The 13,156-nt window shown below is 47.1% G+C and overlaps 1 protein-coding gene across 1 annotated transcript in view; it reads left to right on the forward strand.

Annotated features, from left to right (window-relative positions):
* The first annotated feature begins 1,657 nt into the window (after positions 1–1,657).
* NECAB2 (N-terminal EF-hand calcium binding protein 2) overlaps positions 1,658–13,156 on the forward strand; it is a 72,882-nt gene continuing 61,383 nt past the window's right edge. Inside the window, exons 1-2 of the mRNA XM_053952580.1 lie at positions 1,658–1,887; positions 10,699–10,723. Coding sequence (XP_053808555.1) covers positions 1,690–1,887; positions 10,699–10,723 — 223 coding nt within the window. The 5' untranslated portion in view covers positions 1,658–1,689. The remainder of the gene's footprint in view (positions 1,888–10,698; positions 10,724–13,156) is intronic.

The raw sequence follows: 13,156 nt of genomic DNA on the forward strand, positions 1-13,156 counted from the left end.
AGTTTTAATTAGCAAGCATTTATAGTAATCCTAACCTGGGTGTGATCAATACTGTCTGAACCAGCCATTTAGTGGAGGGATGTCTAAAGGAGAAAGAAGAATGTGAATAACCTGAGCATTATACAAGTACAAAAGAGCAGAGTAGCTCTGACCGTGAGGGGCACAGGAGATTGGCACCAGCTCATGGCGAGGAGGACAAGATGTGTCTTGGCTTGGCTTTGCTGTGAGATGTGATTGGGAATTGAGTGATAGCTGGGTTGGACACTGCTCTGAGCATCCCTGTGAAAGAGCACAGAGCCATTGAAGTGCTCCACAAGCCATCATAAACCCCCAAAATTCCTCAGTTTTCCCCCATGAGTTTTGCATTGTTGGAGAAGGAAAGCCTGAAAGGCAAGAGCTTGGTGAAAGAGGGGCTCAGCCCTTGGGTGTCCTGACCTACTGCTAGGCTTCTCTGTGCCTCATTTGTTTAAGAGGCTTTTAAGACCTTCCAGCTATTTTCCATGTACTCCAGCAGAAAGAGCTGGGCTCCCACTCGCTTTTCTTTGAGCAGCAGCTGAGAGGAAAATGCACATTCTCCACCTGTCACCTCAAACACAGAAAATTCACCCCAATTTACCTGAATAAAGATGGGTGATTAGAAGAAGCAGCTAAATAATTCCTCCAGGTAGGCTTTTCTGAGGGTCTGGGTTCTGGTGAACTGCAATGTGTAAGCTCTGTTGAAAGAAACAATTTACTGCTGTTTGTTTCACTGAAAGCAATGGCTGGTCAGGCCCTTTGGAGCAATCCTGCTGCTGGTCAGGCACAGGACTCCCTGTGGGAATTGTGCAGTGCTTGCAGAGGTGCTGGCTCCTGTGACAGAGGTGTTCAAATCTGGGACATGGCCCTGGTGGGTCATGAAGTCCTCTAGAGCTGCCTCTGAGAGGGTCTGGCTGCTGCATGTGGGAAAGGCTCTTTGGAGCCTATGGCTACTCCAGAACTCCAGGGAAACCTCCACGTTTCTGGATCTGAGCTCTCCTGCTTTGGTGTCTTTCTTTGAACTCAAACTGGGAGCACCTTCTCAGGTGTGGAGAGGAAAATGAAATTATCTAGTGCCATTTTGTCCAGAAGACTTATTGCCTCTACTGCCACTCTAAATCTTGCTGATTTAGAAGCTGAAGCTGAGCACAGGAGTGCTCAGAGAAATCCCAAAGTGCTCTCAGATATCTCAAAGAAATATCCTCACAATACAGAATTACAGGGTCAGGGATATTTTCCAGCTGAGCTGGAATACTGTGGTTAGTGCTGTAGCCACAGATGCTGCAATACCTCACCTGGAATTGCTGACTATTCATTGAATAGGGACTTTTTGGAGGAGGGATAGAGGTTCAGGGGCAAGTTTTATTTATTGGCAACAAATTTATTCTCTTCTGCCCTCACAAAGAGCTGCCAATATCTGCTGTGAGTATAGAGAGGCTGTGGAGGCGAGAGAACACGGTTTTAGTCTTTTTAGACATAAAATCCCTAAAAAGGTGCTTTGTGTTGGAGCCGGGGGGCTGACCTACCCCCACCCCAAAACTCCTCCGTTGCTCTTCGGGCAGCGTCCCCCGCGGACCCGCCCGCTGCCCGCCGAGCGGCTGTGGGAGGAGGAGGAGGAGGAGGAGGAGGAGAAGGAGGGGGAGTCCCGGCGGCGGGATGAGGCCGGGCTGAGCGATGTGCGAGCAGGCAGCGCGGTACTGCCGGGCCGGGGTGCAGAAGCTGCTGCGGAAGCCGGCGCCGGCGCTGCGCGGGCTGGACGGGCTGCTGCGCTGGGCGGCGGGCAGGATGGGCGACAAGGGCCTCGCCGAGAGGGAGCTGCTCGCCCCGGGCGCCGCCGCCGCCCAGAGGAAGGGCACCTCCGTCATCCTCGATGTGAGTGCTCCCTGCATCCCGGCTCCTGCCTCCCTCCGCCCCGCGCCGCCTCGGGAGCGGGGATTTCCTCTGCTCCTGCACTCCCTGGACCCGCCGGGCACGGGCTGGAGCCCGGGTCCTGCAATCCCCGGCTGGGTGGGCGTGGGTGTCCCGCAGCCTTTTGCCCGTGTCCCGCACCCGCTCGAGCCCCTGGGATCGCCCTTATTTCCCGGGTCCAGCATCTGCTGGACCAGCTGAGCAAGCGGCTGCAGCCCGGTTCTCAGCTTACCTGCATCCTGCACCCGCGAGCGGCTCGGCATCGGGGCTGCTCCTCGGGTCCTGCATCCTCGGCCGGCTGGGCACGGGATGCAGCCCAGGTCCTGCATCTCCCGGGCTGGTTGGGTGTAGGAGTGCCCAGATTTAACAACTTCTTTCCATATCTTGTGTCCCTGGGCTGCCTAATGTATGGGGTGGCAGCCCGGGTCTCAGCCCCACTTGTCCCGGTGCTGCACGTCCTAGATTGTCGGGGTGGCCTAGGTCCCCTGTCCCCCTGCTCTGCACTCTCTGGGACAGCTGGGAAAAAGGTGCCCCTTGGTTCTGCATCTTCTGGACCGGGCCGGGCATGGGGTGCAGTCTGGATACTGCACTTCCTCTCCTGAGCCCTGCGCCTTTTTCTTACCGGATGGGGCACAGAGATGTAGCTTGTATCCTTCTCCCTGCCAGGACTCTGAACTCTCGGGCTGGCCGGGCATTGGGGTGCCCTTTTTCCTGCACCCTCTGGACGGGCTGAGTGTGGGGGTCTACTGCAGGTTCTGCAGCCTTTTTCCCAGGTCCTGCATCCCCTCAGTCAGCTGCGATGAGGATGCACTGTAGGTCTTTAATCCTGGTTTGGGGGGTGCTGGTAGGGATGTGCTCAGTGCCTCGATTGCTGTATTTACAGACCTTCTGATTAGGGAGCTACCGAGGCTGTTTGCACTTAAATGAACTGGGAGAATGGGGTGGAATCAGCCAGAGTGCAAATGGTGTAATTACAGTCTTTTTGCAGCATCCAGTAATTAAACACATAGATCTTCTGTTTTGCTATCTCCTAGCTTAAAAAAAAAAAAAAAAAAAAAAAAAAAAAGTAATGAATGCAAAATAAACTACTGAAGCATTGGCTGTAGTAAAGGATAACTCATACTCTCCTTAGAGATAGGATAGGCGGTAGTAGCTCTTCAAGGGAAGCCCTTACATTTTGTAAATAATTTGCTGAACCCGTAGGCATTGGCGTGGGCTGGAGAGTCTGAAACTCTTTCCATCTCTGAGCACCCTGAGCTGAAAGGCATTTTGGTTCCTTGAGGAACCGTTGTCTCTAGAGGGTTGCCAAAAGCAGCTCAGAGAGCAGGATGGATGGATGGATGATCCTGCCCGTAGAAGGGGCCGGCAGGTGGGCAGCTGCAGGCTGGGGGAGTGATCTTCCGGGGAAACAAAGGACAAGGGCAACTCACACCCTTATGTCTTTTAAGTTAACTTGTTTAGGGGAGAGTTCCTGGGGTTCTTTTTTTAATTTTTATTGGTTTGTTTTGGTTTTGCCTAGTTTTGTATTTTAATCTGCCAAAATTTTACAATAATTTGGAATCTGAGTTTCAGAGCACAAATGCAATTAGGAAGCAGCATAAAATTTATGTAAGAGTTTTCTTGAGTTAGCCGTGTTCTGTCACCAAAATGGCATCTTATCCATTCAATTTTACTATATTTAAGTGATTTTTTTTCACTTTGAGGTTTGAGCTTAGGAAAAGAGCCATGAACTTTCAGAATGGGAAACACAGTAGAGCATTGTATTATTTCAGTGGGAAGTGCAATAGAGCTGGGTGTGCAGCTCCTGATCGTTCTCCTTTTCACAATGGTACTGGGAGCCCTTTCTCACCTGCTGAAAGTAGAAATGGATTCTGAAAATGTAAGATTTGAGAACTTAGGGTTTTTTTCCCTCTTTCCTTAGAACTTGATTTTCTCCTTTTTCTCCAGGCACAATAGCAAAGCAAATTGAAGCTGTGGCTTCACTGTAATGGGCTCTTCAAGTGCACTGCGAGACCCCCCTTTCATACAAAGGGTTTAAACAGAGAACACCTATTTAGCTTAATTTTCACACATTAGCATGAAAGTAACAAGCATTCCACTGAATGCTCAGCGATGATAACCTGTTTTCCATTTAACTCCTTCACATTTTTGCTGATGGATGTGCTGGGGAAGCAGTGAGTGCAGCAGTGCGGCTTCTCCGTGGGGGAGGATGAAGTAAAAGACCTGTACGGTTTTATGTTAGCTAACACGTTTCCATGAGCTGGTGTGCTGTGTAGGTAGTTTCTTGGGGGCTGGGGGAGGAGGGGAAAGCTTGGGCTTGGTTATGAATTAGATAAAATGGCTTTGACGCTAATAGTACCTTAGTCACTTCTTCCTCTTCTGGCTTTCTTTTAATTCATCCATCGCCAGTGTTCTTGTTCTGACTCCTCCATGAGGGTGTCTGGTGTGTCAGAACAAACTTCCCTGTGCGCTTTCCACCAAACACAACTGTGCTGTTGTGGGACAAAACTGAGGGCTGAAGAGGAACAAAACACAAGGGGCTAAGATGTCTTCTGCCATCAACCTGGCTACTGCCACTTAGAGGATCAATCTTAACTTTGGGCTGGCTTCAGTGCTTTTCTTTTACTTTGCCTCTGGCCTTTTAGGTAAAGGATTAAAAAAGGTTGAATAACGTTTACTAGTTCAGCTCGAATGAATGAATGAATGAACGGTCAGCTCTTACAACATTGGTCAGATCATTGTAAGGGGTTAAGATTGAGCAAGGGGTCTGTACCCATCCTGTGCCCACCCTCAGGTGCCTTCTCTGGGTCTGCTCCAGCTGCAAGAGCCCCAGGCTCAGTGCTGGCAGCATGTGCAATCTGCAGCAGGTATTCCCACTCATGCCACAAGCTGTGGATGGACACAGGATATCTAATGCTTCCTGCACCCACAAGGACAAACCCCTGTATAAAAGCTGTCACAGAGCTGCTCCAATCCACAAGAGGGGATAGTGGCATTTCCAGTCAAGAACAAATCCGCCATGTCGCAATGCTTATGAAAAGGAGGATATATTATATGGGTGTATATTCTCTGTGGATAAGCCAATGTGAGATTGTATTTGCTGTGTGAACTGAGTGCATGTGCAACACAGAGCTGAGGAGGATGGCCCTCGAGGCACAGGAAATGTCTAGGCAGGTGTTGCTCTGTCTGGGAGTACTTCAGAGCTGGCTGATCTACTGCCCTTGCTCATCTCCTCCTGCCTTCCTGTCACTGCCAAAAGCCTGTATTGACAGCAGAGGTGTGAACTCCAGAGCACCTGAGGCCTGGTCAGCCACAGCAGCTACAGGGGAAGATGCTCCATCTGGTTCATGGCTCATCTCCTGCTTGGCATCTAAAATAAGGATCAGCCTCAGTTATGAATGAGCATCCCCATGGCAGGACTGCGAGCCCCAAGCAGCACTGGCCTCCCTGCCTCCTTTCCTGCCAATGGGGACTAAATGCATTGATTTTTGGTTTTATTTTAAACACTCCTGAAGAACCCAGGTCCATTCATTTCAGGTCAGGTGAAGCTTTCTGTTTTAGCTACCCTGTCTTTTGCTGAAAACTAATTTTGACCTTTATCTGATTTTTTTTTCTTTGACAGAAAGGTAATTTCAAATCCATGTGTCATTCTTATGGCTCCTCTTGCAACCTCACTTATGTGGTCAAATCTGGTTTGTGCTTCTTCAGTCCCATGGGATTGAGTGAGGTGTCTGGATAGAAGATACAGAGAATCTGGTTTGTGCCAATGGTGCATCTCCAAATGTAGATCCAGAGCTGTCATTTCCAACCATTCTGTCAATGACATGGTTTCCAGTGCAGCCCTTAATAGCAAGGCTCTTGCAGCCACAAGAATCCCAGGAATCCCTTCTCATTCCTCTTCTGTTTCGACCTTTTTTCCTTCTGTTTTCATTTTGTTTGTTGGGTTTTTTTTCAAGGTTGGTTCATTCCCCTTCCTTTGTCCTTGTTTACCATCTCACTGTAAGTGAACTGGGAGGGCTATTTTCCTCCTCCTTAATCCTCCCTTTGTGAAATCCATGGTTTGATATCTTCCCTTGAGCTGTACCTGCAGGCACAGCTGGAGAGGAGGGCCAGGGCAGGCCAGGCTCTCTTCTTTCAGGAACTGCTCACTGCCAGGTACACAATCACACAGGAGAGTCCATCCCTTCTCCTCTGATCTTCAGGGCTTTGCAAGTGGATGCTTGAAATGAAGCTGAACAGAAAAGTAACTTCTAGTGCTGAACATCAGCAGGTCAGAAGATCAGATGCAACTCTTACCTTTCTCATGAAACTTTAATTTAGGACAGCTAGGTGAAGTCTAAAGAGAAGGTAAGAGTGAAAGCAGAGGTTGGGACATGGTGTCAGCTGCTCTTCTCTTGGGGAGGAAGGGAAAAAGGATCTGCTTTGAAGTGGGAAAATGCCCAGAGACCTGGAGCTCTGCAGCAGCCTTGTTTTGTGGGGAATCAGTGCAGATGGGACAGTATTTCTACACCAATGGTGTATTCCTTACTGAAACACCAAAATAAAGCCTTTCTCCTTGCATGGGGAACACTCATTAACCTGAGGATGTCTAAAGACATAGTCTATAGTGACAAAGCTTCAGGTCATTATCTTCTCACATTTTCACCAGAAAGAGCAACAGAGAGAGGCTGTAGGAGAGGAGATTCCTACTGGTGCCTCAAGTTTGAGGAATAAAGGCCATGCCTGATATAAAACCTTGTCTCAACTCCAAAGGAAGGGTCAAGACTTGTAGGGAGAGGAACAGAAAGCCAGAACAGGCATTCAGGAACATAGTGAGGATCAATAATATTTTCAGGTCTATGTGTGTCTCTGGATGCCTTCTCATCCATGGGCTTTCCTCATGCATAAGACATGATTATGTTTGTCCTCTATTCTGCACCCAGATTATGATAGAAAATAGAATTTCAGCTCAGCTGCATTCTATTTTAAATCAACATCTTATTAACCTGGTGAAGGGATTATAAACTCCACAAACTTTTAATAATTCTTGGGCTTCTTAAGGGAGTGCTATTGTGAATTTAATAAAATTTGTGAGAAAACCTTCATTTAGCAGCCTCCAGTGTGGCATGTTCTCATCCAGGAGCTTTGAGAAGGCAGAACTAAATGTTTAAATTTGAAGCCATAATTTTTGTTTTCAAGTTTATCATTACCACCAGGGTTTTGAATTGCTTACTTCTGGAAGTTAAATATCTGTAGTAGCCATTTGAGAGTATAGCAAAAACATACATTTAGAGAAAACATATTGGAAATCTTGACAAAAGTTCTTTGCTTTAGAGAAAATAGTGTTTATATTCATCTAAACCACTGGTAAATGGGTTAAGTATGCCACAGACAGCAAACTGCATGCATTGCCTGTATAAATCCTATAAAATGGGTTAATGCCCATATTGTGGGCATCCTGTGGGCTCACTGTGTGACTTAGCCTGTGCTTCAGGAGCTTTGCTTAATAGCTCCAAAGCACAGCTGATGGGGGAGATGGTTGCTGTGGTACTTGAAGTGGATAATTTCTCATTTCCCATCCGAGATCCGTGCATGCCCCCATGGTTGGAGAACAGGGGGTGATGGAGCGGAAAGAGCATCCCTGGCCAGGCTGAGCGCCGGCTCCCGGAGCCCCGGCCCATGGGATGGTCCTCGGCCACGTGCAGGCACAGGAAGCCAATTGCTGCTGAGGGCCTGGCAGGACAGGGCACTTTTCCATCCATATTTCATTAGTTCCTCTCTCACTGACCTCCAGGGCTGGTGCCTTGACGAAGTCTAAAGTGACTTTGCTGCTGAGCGAGGATGGAGCTGCTGGGAGCCGGCAGAGCGGCTGCGGGCTGGATGGAGATGACACAGCATCCTCACTTGTGCTCCCTCCTTCTGGAGCTGCTGGGAGCTGTCGTTGCCCCCAGCTCCCTGGGAGCCTGGCACCGTTATGGGTCTGCTCTCTGGTCCATAGGGAAGCTGTGAGGGGCTGTGGTTTCCCTTCCATCCCCAGATCTTACACCTTTCCCTTATGGAAAGCCCACCACCTCATTCCCACCGTGGAACAACGAATCCAAGACCTGAGAAGAGGGTGTCTTTGGGCTGTGTGGGGGAGGGCACTCTGCTGAGCTAGAACATAAATCCTGGGTCTTCACAGCAGCAGCATTTTTGGCAGCACTGCCAAGCTATCACAGACTATATTACATCTTTATCAGCCTCCCGATGCTCATTCCAGTGTTCATACCTTGATGCAGTGCCTGCCTGTGCTGACAGATTACTTAATCTTAAATTGTTTTTTTCTTCCAGGTGTCCCAGTTTAATTTTTTTTATGTGTGCAAATTTTAGGTGGTTCAATTAAGTTGAAAGAATAAATCCTGCTCTTTAGCAATAAAAAAGCCAAGCAGCTTGGTCCTGTAGAGTAAACTTTGATAAGCAACACAGCCAATGTGATCTTTCATCACACATCAACACGTTCATTTACTAATAATAGTCATACTTTAGGGACTATCTGGGAGAGTTAAAGTCCTGAAATATTCATTTAGTGAAGATGAATATAAATATTTCAATTTATAAACATTTCTTACATTTCTTAATTTTTTTTTTCCTGTTGCTCCAAGTATTCCTTGCAAGGTAAACAGCTCCATGGAGCAGAGCACTGCAGGTTGAGCCTTTCTCCCATTTTAATCTACATTTACCTATTGGTTTTGCTTTCCCATTCTCCCTCTGCCAGCTGTGCTTAGTGGGGTGGTGATCTCCCATGGAGAGGCATTGCTCAGGACAGGCGTTGCTCCTTTTGTCACAGACTGGCTGTAATACCTTGGTTTCAAAGCAGTGGGAAGAGCAACAGAAGGATGTGTTGATGAAACAAAAAACCCAGAAATAATGAGCATCCAGGAAGAGAAGTGCCTTATCTGGAGGTGCTCATGGGGAGTGAGGATTTGGGGTGTCCAAGCCATGGAAAGAGGAATATTTTATACAGTGGGCAGGGCATACTGAGCACAGGTGAGGGATGTGTGCTAAAGCCATGCAGCGTGCTGGGGTCCTGCTGGGATTTCTTCCTTCTTCTCATAGACAAGCCATGACTGGCTGGCCTTTCAAAACCCAAATTTAACATCAATGAAATCTGTAAGTGTGGAGAGAGGTTGGATTTTCCCTCCCAAACCTTCTAATTGCTCTTAAAAAATGGAGGTCAGCACAAGAGGAGTTTTGATGTGGTCACGAGCTGTAATCCCTGCAGGCAGTTCTGTGACTCCCAACACTTTGGTTTGGCTCAGGCAGAGGGGTTTTGCCTCTGCTGAAGTACACCAGAAAGTCCTGCTTTGCCTCTGCCCCAGGCTGCATAGCCTCACAAGGACTTCGGACAAAAGAATGATTAATGTTCCTTAATTAAGCCATATTCAGTGAAATAGCATATTCTGCAATTCAATTTGTCTCTTGGGGTTCTTGTTTTGTGCAGCAATTTCTCTTCTGGTATATTTTTTTTAATGATTTTGTGACCCAGAAAATATGAGATTCTATTTTATGGCTGACTCTGATCTGTCTTGCTGGTGCTTTTATTCCCTCCTCAGGGAAATTTCTTTCTACAACTAAAATCTCTGCTCTTGCTCAAATTAATAGTGTCAGGCCTGAAGAGATGATGAGAATATTTTACCTTTTCTGCCCATGTTAATTTTTTGGTAATTTAGGGCCAACCTGTGCTAGTGGCTATTTTTGGCAGGAACCTGTAAGTTTCTAGTCTTTGCACAGGCCTTCTACTAATAATTGCATTTTATTGGCAAGGACAGTAGAGCAAAACAGCACAGCCCTGGAGAAGTAGATGAAAGATGTAACTTTGGGATGCAGAAGTCATGCAAAACAGAAGCAGGATGGCAGCTCAGCTCTGCAGGGGTGACAAAGTAGAAGTTACGCAAAACAAAGACATTGGGCTTACTCAAAAGTGGGGGTCGAGGAACAGCCACCTACAAAGGACACCAGATGTTGAGGATGGACCCCAAAGATCCATAGGAGGATTTCTGATAAGGGGTATGACTGTGTAAAATAAAGTAATACATATGCATCAAGTAAGTGGGGCTAGCTAATGGCTGTGTAATCATGTGTGTGGTTAAAAACTCAGAGCAGGGCCCTCCCAGTGACCAGCTGATCGTGCTATCAGTGTTAGGGGACTATTCCTCAGCTGAGACTGGTGAGAAAAACAGCACCAGTTGTTTCTGCTCTCTTTCTCCCTGGCAAGTTCTACAGTACTACACATTATTGCAATTTTTTTCCTTCTGAAATGGCTATTTGATTCCTCTCTGTGGGCTGTTCCTCCACACTGTAGTTTTATGTCTAAATATAATCTTCCCACGCAGGAGACTTGCTTTAAAAAAAATGTTGTAAATAATTTTTTTTTCCAGAAGTGCAGAGCTGTGAAACTTGGTTTAAGAGATTTTATTGACTCCAGAGAAATTGTCTGGACTGGCTGCACGGCTGTTGGAATTTTTTTTGTGTGTATTTTTCTGGTGCTGGATTCATGGTTTCAGCTTTCTTAAGTGAGGGAGGTGCTGGAAGTGCTGAAAGCATTTCCACCAGTTATTCCAGCTGTGTTGCTCTGGGGGAGATGAGCTGAGTCTTGGGGAGGGTGATCTCAGTAAAGCTCCTGAACTGGGTCTTGAGGGGTTGGAGCACTTGAACCTGCCCTGTGTGTGGGGCTGAGCGTGTCCTGGTGCAAAGGGCTTCACCCCCCATGCTGGACAACATAGTAAACACATTTCTCTCTCTCTCTTTCAATTCTAGATTTTCAGAAGAGCTGACAAAAATGGTAAGTCTGTGCATTCATAATTCACATTTCTTGACTGGACTATTGTCAGTATTGTTATTTTTCCTGAGAATTACATCCAGGTGTTTAAGTGTTGCTCAGTTTACTGTGTCTGATGCTGATACACTCAAAACATCAGAAAAGGTTTTGGTTTTGTTTTTGGAAAATATATTTTGGAAAATATATTCTTAGAGCAGATGTGATACTGGTATGCAAGTTGGCATGGCAGAATCCACCAGATTAAGAGCAATTTCACAAAAACAATATAAAAATAAATCACAGGTAAGTGATAAATGATGATCCACCCCTTGGTAATCTTGAAGTTACTTGTGAATATTAGTAGTTTGGTTCCTGAGGGACTGGACCCACACATCAAAGAGCAACACACATTGATGTATATTTTCAATCTGTGCCTGTGGAAAGCTGAACACCTGCACTGAGCCCAGCCAAGTCCTTACATTTGGAATAACATGGATGAGTCTTCATTAAATGACATGGAAAGAGAGAATTGGAAAGATAGCAAGCTTAAGAAAGAAGAGTCAGTGGGCCCAATCCCAGGATCTTTCCACACCCTGAAAAGCAGTTTTATTTTAGCTCCTAGACGATCCCAAGAGCTAGTATCTGCTCTTTCCCTGTTGTACAAGAAGAAAATTAAATGTGCATCAAAACTCTGTGTGTTTGCAGAGGGACACGTGGGAGGGTTGTGCAGAGGAGCACAGGGGAGAGTTTGGTTGTTCTCTCCCAGCTTTAAAAGGGAGATACCTGGTTTCTGCTGGTGCTTATAGATGGGTATCCTTACGGCCCCTGAGTAAGGAGGGTGCTACCAGCTGGCTCATAAATAAGAAGTAAATGGTGTGTAACTGTGGGCACTTGGTTATGGCAACTGACAGAGTAATGAGATGCTGAAGTTTGTTGCTTAGAAAAGCTGAGCAGTTGTATGATACAAGGAGAGTGGAGAGGAAAAAATTAGTTTATGCTCTTGGCACCAGACTGACTGACTTCAGAGATGGTGCTGGGCAGGTATTTGAACTGCCAAGGGTGAGGGCTGCACTTGCAGGGGGTGAGGAGACCAACACCACTGAGCACAGGCAGAGAAGATAAATTGTCCTGCCACTCCTGACCCTCAATGGGCACTGCAGGGAGGATAGCTGGAGCTCTTAAGGAAGGCCAGGTGCTCTTTGATGAAGGACCTTTCTCCATCTCTGCTTCCACTCTTGTTGTTTGCAGTGCACGGGACCTACAGCTCCAGTGTTGGGGCAGCACAGCAGGTGCTCTCCACGGCTCTAATGCTCCCTTCCCTTTTTATGGGACCTGGGGGCCAGGCTGGCACAAAGCAGCCTGGAGTTAAGTGGCACCTCTGCCCCCAGGCTGGCTCCTGCAAGGTGGCACTTTGGAGCACACGTCAGTCTGGGCATCCGTGCTCTGCAGTCCCCTGGAGCAGGGACTGTGATCCTGGGGCTGTCCTCTGCAGGGCTCTACATCCTCCAGGGGTTCTCCTTACAATTATTTAGATGCTGCTTTTTTCTTGACATGGCACTTGCTAGCCACAATGGCCAGTTTCACCAGCCATTTATATTTGATGATCTCTGGATAACAGAGTTTGCCACTCATTATAATTAGCTCAGTGTGTTCCTCTGCAGCCTTTTGGGATCACAGCTCCCCACAGCCCCTTTCCAGCCTCCTGCAGCTCACAGCAGCTGCTGCAGGAGATGTGCAAGAATATTTCCATTGGTACAGCCTCTCTGAAAACTAGGGCTCAGAGGTTTCCAGAGCCAGAGGTAATATATTTGTATTTCATATCCCTGGGGATCTCTTTTTCACAATTTTTTCTGTGACATTCTGGACTTTAATTTATTGATTTGTTGAAATTCAGCCTATTCATGGCTTTACCTGTTACAGCTCCAAGGAACAGTGGAAGCGTCAGCCTGCTTCTTTTATGTCTCACAGCAGGTGCTGTGCACAGCCCTCTGAGGAAAAATGAAAATCTCACACTTTTCATTTTTGTCAGAATCTCAGGATGGGGCCCTGAGCCCTGGACAGACTGTTAAAAACACAAGACCACAGATTACCAAAATATTTTACTCTGTCAACATGCTTCTGTGGTCTCCACACCTGCAGAGGTTCCTGTCTGGCTGGGACTTTGCTCTTCTAATTAACCAGCTGAGATGGATCATTATCCAGTGCTGTGTGATGGTGGCATACTGGGGAGAGAGCTGCCACGGCAGGGAGTGCTGGCAGCTTTACCCAGCACTGGCAACCCTTGCTTTCCTCAGCTGTGCTAAAGCCACTCTCACAGACCTGTGTAGGAACCCTACAGAAATAGGGCAGGGAAAAATCTGAACAAAACTTCAGCTCTCAACATCTGGTTTAACTACAATGTCTCATTTAACTTTTTCCATGCAGAGATCAGATGGTTAGAGGCTTACCTAAAAGGCA

The sequence above is a fragment of the Vidua chalybeata genome, chromosome 11 (genome assembly GCF_026979565.1).
Source record: "Vidua chalybeata isolate OUT-0048 chromosome 11, bVidCha1 merged haplotype, whole genome shotgun sequence".
NCBI lineage: Eukaryota > Metazoa > Chordata > Aves > Passeriformes > Viduidae > Vidua > Vidua chalybeata.